The following is a 22,845-nucleotide window of genomic DNA, read 5'->3' on the forward strand; positions in this document are numbered from 1 at the left end:
AGTGTGCCTTCTGTTATCATTGGATGGTGGTGTGGTTTAGTCGCTAAGTCATGTCCGACTCTTGCAACCCCATGGACTGTAGCCCCTCCAGGCTCCTCTGTCCATGGGATTCTCCAGGCGAGAATACTGGAGTGGATTGCCATTTCCTTCTCCAGGGGATCTTCCAAACCCACGGATCGAACCTGGGTCTTCTGTGTTGCAGGCAGTCTTTACCAACTGAGCTACAAGGGAAGTCACGACATTGGATGGGGTGTTCTTAAAATGTCAACTAGGTTGATGAGCATTAGTCACTCAGCTGTGTCTGACTCTGTGATCCCATGGACTATAGTCTTCGGGGCGCTCTGTCCATGGAATTTTCCCAGGCAGGAATACTGGAGTGGGTTGCCATTTCCTTTTCCAGGGGATCTTCCTGACCCAACGATCGAGCCTGAATTGCAGGCTAGGGTTGTACAAAATACTTACAGATTTTCTGTCTACTTATTCTGTGAGTTACCTAGAAAGGTAATATTTACTTTACAATTATGGATTTGCCTATTTCTCCTTGAAGTTCTATGTGTTTCTATTCTAGAAGAATGGTTATGATACCTCCCTCATAGGGTTGCTGTGAGTATTAACTGAGATTATGTACATAAAGCACTAGTATTAGAACATAGTAAATGTACAGTACAGAGAAGGCAATGGCACCCCACTCGAGTACCCTTGCCTGGAAAATCCCATGGGCGGAGGAGCCTGGTGGGCTGCCGTCTATGCAGTTGCACAGAGTCGGACACAACTGAAGCGACTTAGCAGCAAATGTACAATAAATATCAACTGTACTATTATTCAGGAAAATGAGAAATTTGTATCGAAATTTGGATTGTTTTTAATTGGCATTTTTTTCCTAATCATTGTTTTTTCCTCCATCATTTCATGTTCGTTTTACAATTTTGTCAAGATCAAACATAATACATTCATATAATTACAATTTGAGTCTCATAAACTTACTCTAAAAGAAATGAAATTAGGCCTGAGAGGATGTTTATCTCTGTACTTACATTACTTGTACTGGTAGTTTCCTGTTTTCAGTACTTAAAGGGACTCCTTTGTAATTAAAAGTCTTAAATCCTAAAGATTGAATGTCAAAGAATAATTTCAGTCTAAATTCTTTATACATAATCTTTAGTATAGCCTGTTTTATTTTGTAGTAAATGGGTACATATGATTGTTTTCTAAAAGAAAAGGCAAAATCACCAGCTGTATTGCCTATTTTATTAATCCAACAAGATATATGTTTGATTATAATCTCATAAAATGGCTCTTCTTTCTTTAAGATCCCCTTGGAAAGGACTTCCAGAGCTGACCAACGAGAATGGCCAATACTGTCCTTTCAGCTGTGAAACACAAGCCTGGTCAATTGCTGCTGTTCTTGAAACACTCTATGACTTATAGTTGACTCATGCATATTTCTTAAGTATGCAATCAGTTGTATTGTTGAATGCAGTCATAATGTAATGTAAATGCTTTATACACACATGCTAAAGTCATTTTTTAAATCTCATTCATATAATATTGATGCCCTAATAGGTAAGACTATAAAGCATTGGTTTTGCTAATTAGTTTTTGATTTGAATAAGAAAAGAAATTATCACTACCAATGGAATGTTTATCTTTTGAATTCAAGAAGTATTCTTCAAATGTCTATTTGAAAGCCAGAGTTTGAAAAAGAAAAATCATGTAATATTCTTTGTGTACATAAGTGAAATGAAATATGAGAATGTAATAATGAAAGAAAAGTATCTTTAAATGGTGGTATATATTTTCTTCAGTAACAGTATATACTGAATAAGCTGTGGTTAATTAGCCTTCTCAACCTTTTACTAATAGTATTTCTAGCACCTTCCAAATTGCATTCAGAAGATACTAAATGAATATGGAATCATGGAAATGTCCATCTACAATATATGTTTGTAAGTGAAGCACAGATGTTTATAATGTGCTTTTATTTTTTTCACGGATAGTGTGATATGTTTTTAATACAATGAATTTCAACAGTATATTTAACATATATTTAATTGTGTTAATGATGCATAGGCTATATGAAAAATCACAAAGTGTTATAAATTTATTTTCTAAGAAAAATTTTATAAAATTAGTCTTGAGTTCCACTTTCCTACTTTGAGATGGTTTACATTTTCGTAATGCAAACCTTCAGACATATTTATGAGAATTTTAAAGAAAAAGGTACTATATTAATTTTCTAAAAATAACTATTTTTAGTTTGTGTATAAAAGTGTATTATATTGGCTTCCTGTTAGCTAAAAACTGTTGACAAGTTTAGCATGGAGAACAAGCTTAAAATAGAAATATGAATTCAGCAGTTATCTTGAATCCAGTAAAGTCACTTGAATATTTTTTCATGTTATTTTAAGATAGCTTAAATCTGGAAAAGTCATAAAAGGAAAAAAGACTTTTAACATTTGTATGATTTGAAATTTTTAATAGTACTTATTTTCTAGATGATTTATTTTTAAACTATCTCTTTTTGTCTCAAGAAGGCACAATTAGATCATTATACTTTCAGCTGAAAGAAAATAGTTGCAAAAATCCATTTCATTATTCAGTTGTAACATTTATAGTTAAAATAGTGGTACAATAACACTCTTCTCACCTAGAAGTCATATGCCCAACTCTCTTAACTATGAAGGAGGAGTGAAAATAGGGAAAAACAAGTAAGCTAAAACTTCTAGGTAGTAAAAATATCAAAATGTTTCAGATGCCAAATACCCATGCTCAACCCTACTTTAGTGTTAACTAGCTTGGTTTTCTGGTTTCCCAACCTAAAGCAGATTGACTTCTACATAATGATGCATTGATTTCCAAGTTTTCCTTCCTTCTTCATTGTTTAATGTCTGACCTTCTCTAACCTGTGCAGTTAGAAAAATGACCTTCCTTGAGAGGGAGAACCATTAGTTATCAAAGATTCACATAGTTCTGTTGTAATTAAACTTCTATATTAAAAGTGGTAAGAAAAGTAACTGAAGACCAACATTAAATCTGTTTTTTAAAAAAGCAAGAAGCAATGGCTGGCTGATGGTTAAATGGGATAAATAAATAAGTAAATGAGTAAATTAATAATCATAAATAATAGCAAGCTGACAATTTTAAAAACATAGCCATATTGGGTTATCTGCTGCTGCTGCTGCTGCTGCTAAGTCGCTTCAGTCGTGTCCGACTCTCTGCGACCCCATGGACTGCAGCCTACCAGGCTCCTCCACCCATGGGATTTTCCAGGCAAGAGTACTGGAGTGGGTTGCCATTGCCTTCTCCGATTGGGTGATCTATGGTAGGGCATATATCCACCTCACCAGTACATTTTTAGGATATCATATTACACGAGAAAATTAAACAATTCATGGTTTTATTAGGAATATTAATGAAAACATTATTATAATCTGCATGGCCTATTTTAAAGCTTAAGAAGCATGTTACACATTATTTTATAAAAGATTGTTAAAATAATATTAATAGCTTTAGACTTTAGAGGGATAAATATTGTTTGACTGAAAAACATTTAAATAGACTACTTCATTCCTGTGTGGTGTTGAATGAGGTACCATTATATCACATATTGAGAATGGTTCTGTGCCCTGATTCTTAATTAATTCAGATCAGTCTTACTCTTGAGAAGTTTGCCAGTTTAACCAGTATGCTGTAATAATTTAATATGTTTCACAGATAACTGAGGAAACATGAGACCTGTCATCCTGTCTATGAACGTTATGTAATGCATTTCTGATATGTCTTCACCTGCTCTGTCTAGTAGGCAAATGTCACTTTTATGTCTGTGCCAAGAAAATAAAAATCTTTTCTAAATGACTGTATTTTGCATTTATTCCATTATTTAGCAGTTAACTAATTTGTTGATGCTTCAGTTCAGTGCAGTTCAGTTCAGTCACTCAGTCGTGTCCGACTCTTTGCGACCCCATGAATCACAGCACGCCAGGCCTCCCTATCCATCACCAACTCCCGGACTTCACTCAAACTCATGTTGATGCTTACTACTACCATTTATTCAGGACTTGATTATTTTGGGTGCTTTATCTTTTTGCAGTATGTATGGAAACAAAGACAGGAGGAAGAATTTTAGGCTGTTTGGTAATTTACTTAATTAGCCATGTTGAAATTAGGAGCAAAGTTAACTCTTAATGTATAAATTGACCTATGTTGAGTATGTTAGCAGCTATACATACTCCAGGTATTTCCTGGAATCTTTTGCACTACTGTGAATTTTCTACCTTTAATGAGTATAAGTGAATTGGTCAAACTTGCCAATCTTATTTATAGAAATTGTCAATGCACCAAAATAATAAACTCATGTTTAAGTTGCTCACTTCAGGGGTTGTTTTTCCATTTGTATAAGACTTGTACTATTAAATAATATGGATACTTTGTCATTTGGGCAGTTTTTTCCAAATATGTATTTCTTAGCATATCTGGTATTGGGTTTGTCAGGTACAAATTGGCATTTACGAAGAGCATTGCCAATGACAAGGCATTTGCCATCTGCCTCTACTGAGATTGAACCCCATGCTGCTATAGCTGGTGACCTTCAACAACGCCTGAGGGATCAGGGTGGAGTGAGGCACTCTGTGCTCCAGGGAATCTGGTGGAACAGGTCTTTAGATAGTTGGATGTTTTTAGGAACAGATTTTATGAATCCTTCAGTTCAGTTCAGTTCACTTCAGTCACTCAATCATGTCCGACTCTTTGCAACCCCATGAATCACAGGACGCCAGGCCTCCCTGTCCATCACCAACTCCTGGAGTTCACTCAAACTCATGTCCATCGACTCTGTGTTGCCATCCAGCCATCTCATTCTCTGTCGTCCCCATCTCCTCCCACCCCCAATCCCTCCCAGCATCAGACTCTTTTCCAGTGAGTCAACTCTTCATATGAGGTGGCCAAAGTATTGGAGTTTCAGCTTTAGCATCAGTCCTTCCAATGAACACCCAGGGTTGATCTCCTTTAGAATGGACTGGTTGGATCTCCTTGCAGTCCAAGGGACTCTCAAGAGTCTTCTCCAGCACCACAGTTCAAAAGCATCAATTCTTCGGCAATCAGCTTTCTTCACAGTCCAACTCTCACATCCATACATGACCACAGGATAAACCATAGCCTTGACTAGACGGACCTTGGTTGGCAAAGTAATGTCTCTGCTTTTTAATATGCTATCTAGGCTGGTCATAACTTTCCTTCCAAGGAGTAAGCATCTTTTAATTTCCTGGCTGCAATCAGCATGCGCAGTGATTTTGGAGCCCAAAAAAATAAAGTCTGACACTGTTTCCACTATTTCCCCATCTATTTCCCATGAAGTGATGGGACCAGATGCCATGATCTTCATTTTCTGAATGTTGAGCTTCAAGCCAAACTCTCCTCTTTCACTTTCATCAAGAGGCCTTTGAGTTCCTCTTCACTTTCTGCCATAAGGGTGGTGTCATCTGCATATCTGAGGTTATTGATATTTCTCCCACCAATCTTGATTCCAGCTTGTGCTTCTTCCAGCCCAGCGTTCCTCATGATGTACTCTGCATATAAGTTAAATAAGCAGGGAGACAATATACAACCTTGATGTACTCCTTTTCCTATTTGGAACCAGTCTGTTGTTCCATGTCCAGTTCTAACTGTTGCTTCCTGACCTGCATACAGGTTTCTCAAGAGGCGTCTCTCGCATATGCCCTATGAATCCTTGCATCTCCTCATATCTAGAGAAGCACTAAATCCCTTCATGGTGACATCAGACCCTCATGACTAACAAAGAACCTTTTGTAAATTGAGTGCCTCATGGCACTGAACTCCCCCTTCACCAAAACCTTATACGTTGACTCTCTCACTGCTGCTTTGGAGCAGTCTCTCAGAGCTATCTGAGATGCTGCCTCCCGGGCTGCAGTCCTCATTTTGCCCCAAATAAAACTTAACTCACAACTCTCAAGTTGTACATCTTTTTTAGTCAACAGGTTAGAGGTTTTTTGTTTAACTTACAGAAACTTTCATTTTTATTTAATTAGATATTTTAGTGTTTTTATCTTTGTGAACTCTTCTGTCTCTTCAAAATTTAACTGAACTTTTAATCAACTCAATAATAAACCTTTATTTCTGTGTTATATTCTGGTTTTATATTTATATATTTACAGCAGCATACAGTATGAGGTGAAACTATAGGGGTTTTTTCTCTAAATTTTTATATCCAAGCTCATGAATTGGATTTCATTTGTAGTGATTCTTTTTTAAATTATTGAATTTTTTACTTTGTAATAGGATGTACTTTCTGGGATATCTGATTGAAGTTTTCTATGTTCACTCATTTAACTAATATAATTTTTGTTTTAATATTTATTAGCACTTTTTCTCATCATCTTTGTCACTAATCACCTGATCTTTTTTTAGAATCTTGTTTTATATACTTACCTGTTTGTTTTTTTTCCATATCCAAAAAGTTTTTTCCATTTCTAAAAAGTTTTCTCTTACCATTTTTACTAAACTTATAACCATACTGTAAGTTAATTTGATAGGAATTGACATTTACAGTATTTAATCTTCTAAGAAATAGTGTCTGCATTTATTCAACTTTTTTAGATTGCTGAAATTCCTCCTAATTTTTGTTGTTGCTAATTAGAATGAAAAAACTCAGATTAAACATTCATGAGCTTCTACTATGTAATAGCAATTTTATATTAGAAGTATTTTACCCATCTTATATATAAGAATGTTCCTAAAGCATCTTGCCCTAAGTGACACAACTCATAAGTTACTGGATCAGAATTCACTCTTGATCTTCCTACTGTAAATCTTTTTTCAAAGATCCTCAAAACTGAAGTTTTGTGTGCTTACTTTCATGCTTGCCACCATCTAGCCATAGGTCAAGATATAGCTATTATCAGTTGTCCACATGATTATGGAAATCATTAGATCTTGTTCTGCTTGGATCTAGGTATATTCTTTCATTATCCTAGGCAGGGGGCTTCCCTCATAGCTCAGTTGGTAAAGAATCTGCCTGCAGTGAGGAGACCCAGGTTCAATTCCTGGGTCGGGAAGATACCCTGGAGAAGGAAATGGCAACCCACTCCAGTATTCTTGCCTGGAGAATCTCATAGACAGAGAAGCCTGACAGGCTATAGTCCATGGTGTCGCAAGAGTCGGATATGACTTAGGGACTAAACCACATAGTCAGGATAATTTCAGGTCTTCCCTTGTGGCTGCTGATAAACCGCCTGCAATGTGGGAGACCTGGGTTCACTCCCTGGGTTGGGAAGATCCCCTGGAGAAGGAAAAGGCTACCCACTCCAGTATTCTGACCTGGAGAATTCCATGGACTGTATAGTCCATGGGGTCACAACAAGTCAGATACAACTTAGCAACTTTCACTTTCAGATATACTCCCTTATTATCCTAGTCAGGTAATACATTTGATGCCCTGGTCAAAATGTGTCTGCAACAGTTTGCATTGATAGGATAACTAATATATTAGTGTCGGGACCAACCCAACAATGAACCGACCCGAGGGAGCAGTGCCACAGAAAAATAAAGAAAAAGAAGACTCAGAAATAAAGTGGGGATCAGGGGGCTGATGGCATTTTCAGGCAAAAACCCAGATCCTATTCCTTGCATGCCTTTTATTGTTAACTTCTACTTCCTTATTCGTGCTCTAGAGATATCTGTTCTTTACCATCTCAGATTGGGGATGAAGATATACAATGCACAGTCCTCAATGTCAAACTTTCAGGCCTTTCATGACTTTGTTTAGCCCTTCCATTAGTGAACCCATTTTCAGCAACTCCTTCAAGGCTCTGGTTACGGGAACAGTCACTAATGGTTTTCCATCAGTCATATCAGTACTTCAACATCTTGTTTTCAAGATGTCTTTCCACGATGTACTTTTTACTGTTCCCAGCCCTTTGCCTGGGGGTGATAAGAAAGTCATTCTTATTTTTCAAAGATGCCCTGTTAATTATAGTACAAGCCTGTGCATAGCATATTCCCTACATATTCAGTTCAGTTCAGTTCAGTTCAGTCGCTCAGTCGTGTCCGACTCTTTGCAACCCCATGAATCACAGCACGCCAGGCCTCCCTGTCCATCAACAACTCCCGGAATTCACTCAAACTCATGTCCATCGAGTCGGTGATGCCATCCAGCCATCTCATTCTCTGTCATCCCTGTCTCTTCCCACCCACAATCTCTCCCAACATCAGACTCTTCCAGTGAGTCAACTCGTCGCATGAGGTGGCCAAAGTTTGGAGTTTCAGCTTTAGCATCAGTCCTTCCAATGAACACCCAGGGTTGATCTCCTTTAGAATGGACTGGGTGGATCTCCTTGCAGTCCAAGGGACTCTCAAGAATCTTCTCCAGCACCACAGTTCAAAAGCATCAGTTCTTCGGCGATCAGCTTTCTTCACAGTCCAACTCTCACATCCATACATGACCACTGGAAAAACCATGAATAGCAAGGAGAGCTAAAACCTTCCTCAGCAATCAATGCAAAGAAATAGAGGAAAACAACAGAATAGGAAAAACAAGAGATCTCTTCAAGAAAATTAGAGATTCCAAGGGAACATTTCACGCAAAGATGGGCTTGATAAAGGACAGAAATGGTATGGACCTAACAGAAGCAGAAGATATTAAGAAGAGGTGGCAAGAATACACAGAAGAACTGTACAAAAAAGATCTTCACGACGAAGATAATCACAATAACGTGATCACTGACCTAGAGCCAGACATCTTGGAATGTCAAGATGGGCCTTAGAAAGCATCACTATGAACAAAGCTAGTGGAGGTGATGGAATTCCAGTTGAGCTATTTCAAGTCTTGAAAGATGATGCTGTGAAAGTGCTGCACTCAATATGCCAGCAGATTTGGAAAACTCAGCAGTGGCCACAGGACTGGAAGAGGTCAGTCTTCATTCCAATCCCAAAGAAAGGCAATGCCAAAGAATGCTCAAACTACCGCACAATTGCACTCATCTCACACGCTAGTAAAGTCATGCTCAAAATTCTCCAAGGCAGGCTTCAGCAATATGTGAACCGTGAACTCCCAGGTGTTCAAGCAGGTTTTAGAAAAGGCAGAGGCACCAGAGATCAAAAAGCCAACATCCGCTGGATCATGGAGAAAGCAAGAGAGTTCCAGAAAAAACATCTATTTCCCTACATATTAAGTTCAGTTCAGTTAAGTTCTGTTCAGTCGCTCAGTCGTGTCCGACTCTTTGTGACCCCATGAATCACAGCACACCAGGCCTCCCTGTCCATCACCAACTCCCGGAGTTCACTCAAACTCATATCCACAGAATCGGTGATACCATCCAGCCATCTCATTCTCCGTTGTCCCCTTCTCCTCCCACCCCCAACCCTTCCCAGCATCAGAGTCTTTTCCAGTGGGTCAACTCGTTGCATGAGGTGGCCAAAGTATTGCAGTTTCAGCTTTAGCATCAGTCCTTCCAATGAACACCCAGGGTTGATCTCCCTTAGAATGGACTGGTTGGATCTCCTTGCGGTACAAGGGACTCTCAAGAGTCTTCTCCAACACCACAGTTCAAAAGCATCAATTCTTCTGCGATCAGCTTTCTTCACAGTCCAACTCTCACATCCATACATGACCACGGGAAAAACCATAGCCTTGACTAGACGGACCTTTGTTGGCAAAGTAATGTCTCTGCTTTTTAATATATTATCAAGGTTGATCATAACTTTCCTTCCAAGGAGTAAACGTCTTTTAATTTCATGGCTGCAATCAGCATCTGCAGTGATTTTGGAGCCCAAAAAAATAAAGTCTGACACTGTTTCCACTGTTTTTCCATCTATTTCCCATGAAGTGATGGGACCAGATGCCATGATCTTTGTTTTCTGAACGTTGAGCTTCAAGCCAAACTTTTCACTCTCTTTTACTTTCATCAAGAGGCTTTTGAGTTCCTCTTCACTTTCTGCCATAAGGGTAGTGTCATCTGCATATCTGAGGTTATTGATATTTCTCCCAGCTTCTTGATTCCAGCTTGTGCTTCTTCCAGCCCAGCATTCCTCATGATGTACTCTGCATATAAGTTAAATAAGCAGGGTGACAATATACAGCCTTGACGCACTCCTTTTCCTATTTGGAACCAGTCTGTTGTTCCATGTCCAGTTCTGACTGTTGCTTCCTGACCTGCATACAGGTTTCTCAAGAGGCAGGTCAGGTGGTCTGGTATTCCCATCCCTTTCAGAATTTTCCACAGTTTATTGTGATCCACACAGTCAAAGGCTTTGGCATAGTCAATGAAGCAGAAATAGATGTTTTTCTGGAACTCTCTTGCTTTCTCCATGATCCAGCGGATGTTGGCTTTTTGATCTCTGGTGCTTCTGCCTTTTCTAAAACCTGCTTGAACATCTGGGAGTTCACAGTTCACATATTGCTGAAGCCTGCCTTGGAGAATTTTGAGCATGACTTTACTAGCATGTGAGATGAGTGCAATTGTGCGGTAGTTTGAGCATTCTTTGGCATTGCCTTTCTTTGGGATTGGAATGAAGACTGACCTTTTCCAGTCCTGTGACCACTGCTGAGTTTTCCAAATTTGCTGGCATATTGAGTGCAGCACTTTCATAGCATCATCTTTCAAGACTTGAAATAGCTCAACTGGAATTCCATCACCTCCACTAGCTTTGTTCATAGTGATGCTTTCTAAGGCCCACTTGACTTCACATTCCAAGATGTCTGGCTCTAGGTCAGTGATCACGTCATTGTGACTATCTTGGTCGTGAAGATCTTTTTTGTACAGTTCTTCTGTGTATTCTTGCCACCTCTTCTTAATATCTTCTGCTTCTGTTAGGTCCATACCATTTCTGTCCTTTATCGAGCCCATCTTTGCATGAAATGTTCCCTTGGAATCTCTAATTTTCTTGAAGAGATCTCTTGTTTTTCCTATTCTGTTGTTTTCCTCCATTTCTTTGCATTGATCACTGAGGAAGGCTTTCTTATCTCTCCTTGCTATTCTTTGGAACTCTGCATTCAGATGCTTATATCTTTCCTTTTCTCCTTTGCTTTTCGCTTCTCTTCTTTTCACAGCTATTTGTAATCCCTACATATTAGTGGCTCAATATTCAGACTCAGAGTGCCTGAGTTAGGTTACAAAACTTGGATTAAGTTGTAAATGTGAGTGTCTCATTAAAGTGAGACAGAGAAAATGCAAAGGCAACAAGAAACTTTGAGACGGCCAGCTGTCAAAGTTGGTACATGAGAATTTTGGTGAAAGGAAGCAAGTTATATCTATCAAAGTCCACTAACAAATGGGGTTCTTAATGATGCAAATGTTAGTGTTAATGTATTTATTGTAATTGATATGTTTTGGAAGTACAAAACTAAGCACTAGATATCTTTTCTTAGAACATAAAGGAGAAGTGCTCCAAAAATAATTCATCTTTGCCACATCACACTCAATAAATTGCAATCTTCACTTACCTGCCTAGGCTCTCATGTATTTCCCACTTTGTATTTGCATTTTTGTCTTGTCCTGAGACCAACATAATAATTTCTTTATTGATCACACCATACTTTATCCCTCAGCGAACTGAGAAAAACCTTTCTTGAACACTGAGTATATCCCACCACTGCTCAGAGGATGTTTGAGATACTCCAGTAATTGGCTCCAATCTCATCCCAGTTTTGTTAAAATGTTTCTTTGCTCTTTCCAAAGCTCATTACTTGCTTCTCTGAGTCTTTGCATTTTCAGCTGTAAAAACAAGGGTGATGGTAATACCTACCTTACAGGATAGAAAGGATTCATGAAGGCAACTCATAACACATTAGAATTAAGTTTAATGGCCCATAACAGAGCCCGTAACAGTGGTCTCTATGAGACAGAGACCCAGAAGTGTGCAATCCATGGCTGATATACTGGTTCTGTGGTCATCAGAAACCAAGGCTAGCATCTAATGACAAAAAATATTCTATAACTTTTCAGATATAATTTTCTTAATGTGAACCCACTCTCTCTTAGATGTTGTGGACAGATGTATAGTAACCTATTCACTTAACTTTAATCAGTGATTTCTCCAAATTCTTTTTCCTTACTTTGGGGGAGAAAGAACTCAACATTTATATCTTTCAAATTGACTGTAAATTTTATGGCTTGGTTAAAATAAGAACAAATTTCATAATTGATCATATTACATTTACATTTTTAATTCAGAATTCAATACATTAAATTTTAAAGAAACAAAGCTATTACTGAAGTCTCTACTAATAAGCAAGATGGAATTTTGTACAAATTTTTGTTTTTTTGGATGTGGTCGTTTCTCATCATTGGGTAAAAGGAAAAAATGTATTGCAGCAGAAAAATAAATGGTTTGGAATAATTACCTAGAATGCAGTTGTTTATTAGCTTTAGAATTCCCTTGTTTCTCAGTGTTCTCAGAAAATCTGAGCTTCTTTAAAGCAACTTCAGAGCACTAACTCCCAAGACCCAATGTAGACCCTCTATTAGAGGTTCACTTAAATTTATTGTATTCAGCTCTGCTTATTCAGAAATAAGCAAATATGTTGCTTTGAATGAAAGCAATCTTAATTTCTTTGTGTTTCCAATAATGTGATTGTTTCATTGGATCAAATGTGATTCTAGATGCCATTTTCCACAAAACACAGTTTCATAAACCAGCAATTCCTGGTCTTTTACATACTGCGGAATATGTAGAAAAAGATATTTAAACAACATTTTGTGGTAAATGAGAGGAGGATGCTTCTGGTTGCTGACAAATAGTCTGAGATGTTTGGTCTAAAGGGCTTTAAAAAACAGTCACTCTTAAAACCTTTTCATCATGGGGTTCCACTTTGGTTGGGAAATAACTCCCAATACAGAGGCTACTTAACCTTGTGCCCAACCTAAGAAAGGTTGGGCACATATATAATTATGTATATATGTGTGCCCAACATATATAATTAATGAGTAATGATTTTTTGGAATTGCTAAAACATGGCTTATCAGTTTTCAGTCTAGTAACTTCTTAAAGAATGTTCAAGTACAATTGCTTTCTAAGAGAAAAATTATTTTAAAATATGTTGTCCACCTGAAAGAGTATATAACATATGTGCACCTTTAAAGAAGAATAAGTAAATGAACAACCATGAACCCAACATAAAATTAAAAACTGAAACAAATTTTCTGTCCCCAGTTTAAACAATGCTGAGACCAAGCAAAGGCAATAGCAGTGTATTCCAGGAGCTCTGCTCTAGGAAGGTAAGATGGTAAAACCACTAAAACAGCTTTGCTCATCAGGATTTCTCTGATGACAACTGCAGCAAAATTTGCTCCTGTGAGAGCCACAGCATCAAACTCAAGATGACTACTCAAGCTACTGTCTTAACAGAAATAAGCAGGATGGTGGAAAGTCTACATGTTGTGTGTTAGAGAATGCTCCCCAGTTTAACATGATCTTTGAAATTACAAAAATTGTTCTTAGGTGCTACATTTTAGTGAAATTTAACTTGGAAATGCATTTACCACATGGTTGTCATAACTCCCTTTCTATACAATCAAGTAGTTCAAGAATATTTTGTATAATCTACTGTTTTAAAGGGCTTCCCAGGTGGCTCAGTGGTAAAGAATCTGATTACAACGCAGGAGATGTGGGTTCAGCCCCTGGGTGAGGAAGATCCCCTGGAGAAGGTCAGGCCACCCACTCCAGTATCCTTAGCTGGAGAATCCCATGGATATAGGAGCATGGTGGGCTACAGGCCATGAGGTTGCAAAGAGGTGGACATGACTGAGCACAGCACAGTTTTAAAACTTGAATGACAAGCTTTTCTCTCTTCCCTTTTTTTCTTCCAGTTTTATTTTTATCATTGACTCCTTTTGTCTTGTATAATCCTGTTGAAATGTTTATATGTGTGTGTGTATAAATATATTGGAGAAGGAAATGGCAACCCACTCCAGTACTCTTGCCTGGAAATTTATATTAGAAATTTGAAGTTGCCCTTTTTAAGAATAACTGAGCAGATTTTATAAAAACCCTATTGTCTTTTTACATCACTCTCCTTTTTTTAATTTCCCTTACTCCCTTTCCCCCTTTTCTTCTGCCTCTCCTATCTTATTTTATTCCTTGAAATTACCTTATTCTTACCATAAGAACTATAAACACTGCATGGCCACATAGCAGTGTTCACAAAAAAAAAAAAAAGAAAAGAAAAAAACTGAACAGCTTTGAGTTCAATGCCTACAAAATCTAAAACTCCTTGGACTCAACTTTGAAAATAATTGTTCCAGTGGCAAACAACCAAATTATTTGGTTCAATATCTTTGCTTTTGCAAGAAGAATTCTGAATGGTTACTTTATTCTCAGATTTTATATTAGAAATGTTATTTGTGTAAAGCAACTCCTTTTGCTAATAATCTTGTATTATTCCCATTGCTCCTGTAAGGAAACAACCCTTCAGCCAAAACATTGTAAAACAACATAAGTGGTCACAATTCTGTCAGGTAAATATTTCAACAGTTTATTTAAATCATTAAAGTCTGTTTATTCTGATCCTGGGTTGTTGAACCAAAATGATTTTTGGTATTCCAGTTAAATATATTTCAAGGTTTATTACAATTGTGGGCTTTTAACAGTTTTCTCTAAACTTTCATAGAATAGATATAGGAAAGTTATCTCATGGTACTATATACAATCTTCTTTCTATTAGGTAAAGTCAGGCTATACCAGTAAAGATATTTGGAATAATAAATGTTTTACCCTTGGTAGTTTATTGTACTCCACATTTTCTCTTCAGATTGTAATAAATCCCACAGTGGGGAGGGGTTGGTGTGGGTAAAATAGATGAAGGGGGTCGAAAGGTACAAACTTCCAGTTATAAAATAATAAAGTCATGGGGATGTAATGTTCAACATGACAACTACAGTTAGTAATATTGTACTACATACTTGAAAGTTGCTGAGCATAGATCTTAAAATTTCTCATCACAAGAAAAAAAATGTGTTAACTATAGTAACAAATGTTGACTAGACTTGTTGTAGTGATCATTTTACAATATATACAAATATCAGATCATTATGATGTACATCTGAAACTAATGTCATACCAATTCTCTCTCTAAATTCTCAATAATAAAAATTATTATTAATATATGGTAGGGAGAGTGAGACAGGTAAGGACACTTCTCAGAAGAACTAATGTTGACCTTCAAAAATGGGCAAAGTCAGTCATGACCCAGATTGGATTATAGAAAAATTTTATTACTCATGGAAAATTTTAAATGTTGAAGGCAATAACCAAAGCATTCAAATATAATCAATAGAGTCAGAAATTTCAAACTTAAATTCCCAAGTTGATTTTTGAGCTATATTTGGCCTATTTAACTATGTGATGTTTAAGTTAAAAGATATATGAAGTTTTATTTAGTTAAAAGTAGGACCTGAGGATTTTTTAATTATCTTTCTTTAGTAATTTTTAGTAAAATAGTAGTAGTGTTAGTCACTCAGTCGTGTCTGACTCTTTGCAACCCACAGACTGTAGCCTGCCAGGCTCCTCTGTCCATGGGATTCTGCAGGCGAGAATACTAGGTTGCCATTTCCTTCTCCAGGAGATCTTCCCAACCCAGGGATGGAACCCAGGCCTCCTGCATTACAAGCAGAGTCTTTGCCATCTGAGCTACAGGAAAGATCCTAAATCTAGCTCCTAAATGTATACATGATGTTTAAAAGTTAAAAAAAAAAGACAAAAGTTAAAAGCTTTATTTAGTTAAAAGTAGGACCTAAGGATATTATTATATTAAATCTCATTCTATCTAGAATGAAATATGCAGTTAAAGGGGAAAATGAACAAAACAGAATTATTCACAAATGTAATACACAGAGTTATGTATGTTAAGAAATTATAAAAATAAGCTCTTAGCATTCCTGATTTTGCTTGTGAAGTTGCTCAGTCGTCTCTGACTCTTTGCAACCTGATAGAATGTAGACGGCCAGACTCCTCTCTCCATGAGATTCTCCAGGCAAGAAGAATACTGGAGAGTGTTGCCATTTCCTTCTCCAGGGGATCTTCCCAACCCAGGGATTGAATCCAGGTCTCCAGCACTGCAGGCAGACTCTACCATATGAGCCACCAGGGAAGCCCAATGGCTGACTTTGCTTCAGTTCAGTTCAGTCGCCCAGTCGTGTCCAACTCTTTGCAACCCCATGAACCACAGCACGCCAGACCTCCCTGTCCATCACCAACTCCAGGAGTTCACTCAAACTCATGTCCATTGAGTCAGTGATAGAAAATGATTTAATCAGCTGAATTTTCTACCCTTGCTTTCTTTTAGCAGTTAGTATAGTTTTTCAAAAAAATTTTTTTTCCAAATAGGAAAAGGAGTATGTCAAGGCTGTATATTGTCACCTTGCTTATTTAACTTATATGCAGAGTACATCATGAGGAACGCTGGGCTGGAAGAAGCACAAGCTGGAATCAAGATTGCTGGGAGAAATATCAATAACCTCAGATATGCAGATAACACCACCCTATGGCAGAAAGTGAAGAGGAACTCAAAGGCCTCTTCATGAAAGTGAAAGAGGAGAGTGAAAAGGTTGGCTTGAAGCTCAACATTCAGAAAACAAAGATCATGGCATCTGGTCCCATCACTTCATGGGAAATAGATGGAAAAACAGTGGAAACAGTGTCAGACTTTATTTTTTTGGGCTCCAAAATGACTGTGGATGCTGATTGCAGCCAGGAAATTAAAAGACGCTTACTCCTTGGAAGGAAAGTTATGACCAACCTAGATAGCTTATTAAAAAGCAGAGACATTACTTTGCCAACCAAGGTCCGTCTAGTCAAGGCTATGGTTTTTCCCGTGGTCATGTATGGATGTGAGAGTTGGACTGTGAAGAAAGCTGATCGCCAAAGAATTGATGCTTTTGAACTGTGGTGTTGGAGAAGACTCTTGAGAGTCCCTTGGACTGCAAGGAGATCCACCCAGTCCATTCTAAAGGAGATCAATCCTGGGTGTTCATTGGAAGGACTGATGCTAAAACTGAAACTGCAATACTTCGGCCACCTCACGCGACGAGTTGACTCACTGAAAAAGACTCTGATGCTGGGAAAGGTTGGGGGTGGGAGGAGAAGGGGACGACCAAGAATGAGATGGCTGGATGGCATCACCGACTCTGTGGATATGAGTTTGAGTGAACTCCAGGAGTTGGTGATGGACAGGGAGGCCTGGCGTGCTGTGATTCATGGGGTCGCGGAGAGTCGGACACGACTGAGCGACTGAACTGAACTGAACTGATAGTTCTTCAACTATTGTTGATTCATCTTCCAGTAAATGGTTGCCACTAGTGATGATTATAAGTTAAATAAGCAGGGTGACAATATACAACCTTGACGTACTCCTTTTCCTATTTGGAACCAGTCTGTTGTTCCATGTACAGTTCTGACTGTTGCTTCCTGATCTGCATACAGCTTTCTCAAGAGGCAGGTCAGGTGGTCTGGGATTCCCATCTCTTTCAGAATGTTCCACAGTTTATTGTGATCCACACAGTCAAAGGTTTGGCATAGTCAATGAAGCAGAAATAGATGTTTTTCTGGAACTCTCTTGCTTTCTCCATGATCCAGCGGATGTTGGCAATTTGATCTCTGGTGCCTCTGCCTTTTCTAAAACCTGCTTGAACATCTGGGAGTTCACGGTTCACATATTGCTGAAGCCTGCCTTGGAGAATTTTGAGCATGACTTTACTAGCATGTGAGATGAGTGCAATTGTGCGGTAGTTTGAGCATTCTTTGGCATTCCCTTTCTTTGGGATTGGAATGAAGACTGACCTTTTCCAGTCCTGTGGCCACTGTTGAGTTTTCCAAATTTGCTGGCATATTGAGTGCAGCACTTTCACAGCATCATCTTTCAGGATTTGAAAGAGCTCAACTGGAATTCCATCACCTCCACTAGCTTTGTTCTTAGTGATACTCTCTAAGACCCACTTGACTTCACATTCCAAGATGTCTGGTTCCAGTGAGTGATCACACCATCGTGATTATCTTGGTCGTAAAGATGTTTTTTGTACAGTTCTTCTGTGTATTCTTGCCACCTCTTCTTAATATCTTCTGCTTCTCTTACGTCCATACCATTTCTGTCTTTTATTGAGCCCATCTTTGCATGAAATGTTCCCTTGGAATCTCTAATTTTCTTGATGAGATCTCTTGTTTTTCCTATTCTGTTGTTTTCCTCCATTTCTTTGCATTGATCACGGAGGAAGGCTTTCTTATCTCTCCTTGCTATTCTTTGGAACTCTGCATTCAAATGCTTATATCTTTTCTTTTCTCCTTTGCTTTTTGCTTCTCTTCTTTTCACAGCTATTTGTAAGGCCTCCTCAGACAGCCATTTTGCTTTTCTGCATTTCTTTTCCATGGGGATGGTCTTGGTCCCTGTCTCCTGTACAATGTCACAAACCTCCATCCAGAGTTCATCAGGCACTCTATCTATCAGATCTAGTCCCTTAAATATATTTCTTACTTCCACTGTATAATCATAAGGGATTTGATTTAGGTCATATCTGAATGGTCTAGTGGTTTGCCCTACTTTCTTCAATTTCAGTCTGAATTTGGCAATAAGGAGTTCATGATCTGAGCCACAGTCAGCTCCTGGTCTTGTTTTTGCTAACTGTATAGAGCTTCTCCATCTTTGGCTGCAACGAATATAATCAATCTGATTTCGGTGTTGACCATCTAGTGATGTCCATGTGTAGGGTCTTCTCTTGTGTTGTTGGAAGAGGGTGTTTGCTATGATCAGTGCGTTCTCTTGGCAAAACTCTATTAGCCTTTGCCCTGCTTCATTTCATGCTCCAAGGCCAAATTCGCCTGTTACTCCAGGTGTTTCTTCACTTCCTACTTTTGCATTCCAGTCCCCTATAATGAAAAGGACATCTTTTTTGGGTGTTAGTTCTAAAAGGTCTCGTAGGTCTTCATAGAACCGTTCAACTTCAGCTTCTTCAGCATTACTGGTTGGGGCATAGACTTGGATTACTGTGATATTGAATGGTTTGCCTTGGAAATAAACAGAAATCATAGTTGTATACTGTCACCCTGCTTACTTAACTTATATGCAGAGTACATCATGAGGAACGCTGGGCTGGAAGAAGCACAAGCTGGAATCAAGATTGCTGGGAGAAATATCAATAACCTCAGATATGCAGATGACACCACCCTTATGGCAGAAAGTGAAGAGGAACTCAAAGGCCTCTTCATGAAAGTGAAAGAGGAGAGTGAAAAGGTCGGCTTGAAGCTCAACATTCAGAAAACAAAGATCATGGCATCTGGTCCCATAACTTCATGGGAAATAGATGGGGAAACAGTGGAAACAGTGTCAGACTTTATTTTTTTGGGCTCCAAAATCACTGCGCATGCTGATTGCAGCCAGGAAATTAAAAGACGCTTACTCCTTGGAAGGAAAGTTATGACCAACCTAGATACCTTAATAAAAAGCAGAGACATTACTTTGCCAACCAAGGTCCGTCTAGTCAAGGCTATGGTTTTTCCCGTGGTCATGCATGGATGTGAGAGTTGGACTGTGAAGAAAGCTGATCGCCGAAGAATTGATGCTTTTGAACTGTGGTGCTGGAGAAGACTCTTGAGAGTCCCTTGGACTGCAAGGAGATCCAACCAGTCCATTCTAAAGGAGATCAACCCTGGGTGTTCATTGGAAGGACTGATGCTAAAGCTGAAACTCCAATACTTTGGCCACCTCATATGAAGAGTTGACTCACTGGAAAAGAGTCTGATGCTGGGAGGGATTGGGGGTGGGAGGAGATGGGGACGACAGAGAATGAGATGGCTGGATGGCAACACCGACTCGATGGACATGAGTTTGAGTGAACTCCAGCAGTTGGTGATGGACAGGGAGGCCTGGCGTTCTGTGATTCATGGAGTCGCAAAGAGTCAGACACGACTGAGCGACTGAATTGAACTGAACTGAACTGAACTGAGTGATGATTATCTGGGAAATAATATAAGAGATATTCTCTTGTATGCAAAGGCTTTTAAGAAAGAAGGTAATGATGAGTTTTAACAATTGAGTGAGAGGGTAGGTGGGTAAGAGACGTTTGGTTTACTTAAGTGAAGCAAATTGATGTAAGCTCTTCTACATGGTTCTATTTTTCAGGTCCTAATGAGTACCCAACAAACAGGTAAAACGTTTCTCTCACCAGTATTTATCATGCAGTTGTCAAAGACCATGTCATCTATTTCTGTAAAAATTGAAAATTTCCAAGTCAATGTCAAATATTAGCATATTTTAACTGGTCGTTTGAAAATTTTAACTGCTATAAAGGAGCAGAAACCAAGTTCTGTGCTATTTATAAAAAGAAAGGTACTTTGAAAACCACTAATTCATTTTATATGCTGGTTCCAAGTTCAGACTCTGCTTCGAAAACTCATAACCTCATTTAATACAATAAGTATGTACTTTAGGTTTTTTATTAATTATTCTGTATTCTTTTTCAGTATTAAATGGGCCTTCCTTAATCCTATAGACAAGATTTCCTTATTATACTCTCTTATGGGACTCTGTCGGAGAAGGCAATGGCAAGCCACTCCAGTACTCTTGCCTAGAAAATCCCATGGATGGAGAAGCCTGGTAGGCTGTAGTCCATGGGGTCGCTAAGGGTCAGACACGACTGAGCGACTTCACTTTCACTTTTCACTTTCACACATTGGAGAAGGAAATGGCAACCCACTCCAGTGTTCTTGACTGGAGAATCCCAGGGACGGGGGAGCCTGGTGGGCTTCCGTCTATGGGGTCGCACAGAGTTGGACACGACTGAAGTGACTTAGCAGCATGGGACTCTGTGAAATTTCTTTGCACTATTTAAATAGTTATGATTCTTCATTAGTCATTGTTTAATTAAAATAGGTCCTCTGCTAGATTGACATTTATACCTGAAAATAGGATGGAGCATGGAGTCCAGTGCCTAGAACATTGTAATGGGGTTCAAGATAAGCTACCCCAAAATATGGCACCTTAGCATATTGGATATTTTTAATTTTTTGTTTCTAAATGTATAGCCTTTATTTCATAAAGCCTTTCAAGAATTATTGTGGGGATTTTGAAGTTTCCCCTACAAGAAGAAAGTTCCATGAGCCTTGTTCACCCTTGTATATTCCAGCCTTAAACACACCGTGTGCTCAGTAAATTAATGACTATATTTCATCTTCTCTGGACTAACAGATGAGGAGCACAGTAAGAGAAATATCCGCAACTGAACCGAAATGTGACTTCACAACTAAACAATTTTTTTTCTCTCTCCTCGGACGTATACCTCGCAATCTGATATACATACGTATGAAGCAGGTAAGCTTTTTTAGCTCACATTGACCTTGTAGGAGTTCTTTATTGAAAAGGTGCACTAAAAATTGAGATTTGGAAAATCATGGGGCCTGGACAGGCTTAGAAAGGTTTCTATACCAAGCAGAGGGAAAGAGGCAAGAGTGAATGTGGGGTGCCTGTGGAATGTGAGCAACATGATTTGTATTGAATTAAATTATAAGACACAGGATAAAGCCTTGAAAAGCAAACTAGAATAAATACAAATTAGCTACACCCATAAAAATGGCTAAAACAAAAAAGAGAAAACAGTACTGGCATGAAGACGGAGTGATTTGAACTCTCATACACTGCCTGTAGGAGTGTAAATTGGCACAACTACTTTGGAAAACTATTTGGCATCCATTCTAAAGGAGATTGATCCTGGGTGTTCATTGGAAGGTCTGATGCTAAAGCTGAAACTGCAATACTTTGGCCACCTCATGCGAAGAGTAGACTCACTGGAAAAGACTCTGATGCCGGGAAGGATTGGGGGCAGGAGGAGAAGGGGAAGATAGAGAATGAGATGGCTGGATGGCATCACCGACTCTGTGGACATGAGTTTGAGTGAACTCCGGGAGTTGGTGATGGACAGGGAGGCCTGGCGTGCTGATTCATGGGGTCGCAAAGAGTCGGACACGACTGAGCGACTGAACTGAACTGAATAAGCTTAAGGGGCTTCCTAGGTAACGCTAGAGGTAAAGAACCTACCTGCCATTGCAGGAGGCATATGAGACTCGAGTTCAATCCTTGGGTCAGGAAGATTCCCTGGAGGAGGGCATGGCCACCCACTCCAGTATTCTTTCCTGGAGAATCCCATGGACAGAGGAGCCTGGCAGGCTACAGTCCATAGGGTCGCACAGAGTCAGAAACAATGGAAGCCACTTATCATGCACATCGCAATATGCCTAAACATACCCAAGTTCCATTTGAGGTATATATATCTAAGAGAAACATGTTCATATGTCCAACAGAATACATACACAAGAATGTTCAAAGAAACATAATTTATGATAGACCAAACTTAAAACTTCTCAAATGCTCATCAACAGAAAAATAGATAAATTCTGGTATGTTTGCACAGTGGGGTACACAGCAATGAGAAGTATCAAATACATCCAGAGCAACTATGAAGATAAATCTCACAAGTTCACAAGTAGTGTTGAGTCAGGTGCAGTAGGGTGATACTAGATGATTATATTTACATTAAAAATACAAATGAATAAAAACAATCTTTGCTATGGAAAGTCAGGATAGTGGATATGTGCAGAGCTTAAAGAAAGGCATGAGAAAGGCTTCTGGGCACTGTGTCCTGGTGGCTTCCATTTTATTTATTTATTATTTTGGCTGCGTGGCATGCCTTGTGGGACCTCTGCTCCCCAACCAGGTATCAAATCCGGGCCTGTGGAAGCATGGAGTCCTAACCACTGGACCATGAATTCCTGCTAATCAGTTGCTATTTATATGTAGAAGGCAAGTTTATAGAAAATCCTTAAGCTACACACTTAAATTTGTGCACTATTCTG

General features: G+C 38.8%; 1 protein-coding gene across 5 annotated transcripts in view; it reads left to right on the plus strand.

Annotated features, from left to right (window-relative positions):
* AGL (amylo-alpha-1,6-glucosidase and 4-alpha-glucanotransferase) overlaps positions 1 to 4,338 on the plus strand; it is a 105,685-nt gene extending 101,347 nt beyond the window's left edge. For all 5 annotated transcript variants that reach the window (XM_055401346.2, XM_055401347.2, XM_055401348.2 and 2 more), the window contains one exon: positions 1,311 to 4,338. In XM_055401346.2, coding sequence (XP_055257321.2) covers positions 1,311 to 1,428 — 118 coding nt within the window. In that variant the 3' untranslated portion in view covers positions 1,429 to 4,338. The remainder of the gene's footprint in view (positions 1 to 1,310) is intronic.
* Positions 4,339 to 22,845: the final 18,507 nt, after the last annotated feature.

The sequence above is a fragment of the Moschus berezovskii genome, chromosome 4 (genome assembly GCF_049115385.1).
Source record: "Moschus berezovskii isolate FMDL1 chromosome 4, NW_MosBer_1.0, whole genome shotgun sequence".
In the NCBI taxonomy this organism is placed as follows: Eukaryota; Metazoa; Chordata; class Mammalia; order Artiodactyla; family Moschidae; genus Moschus; species Moschus berezovskii.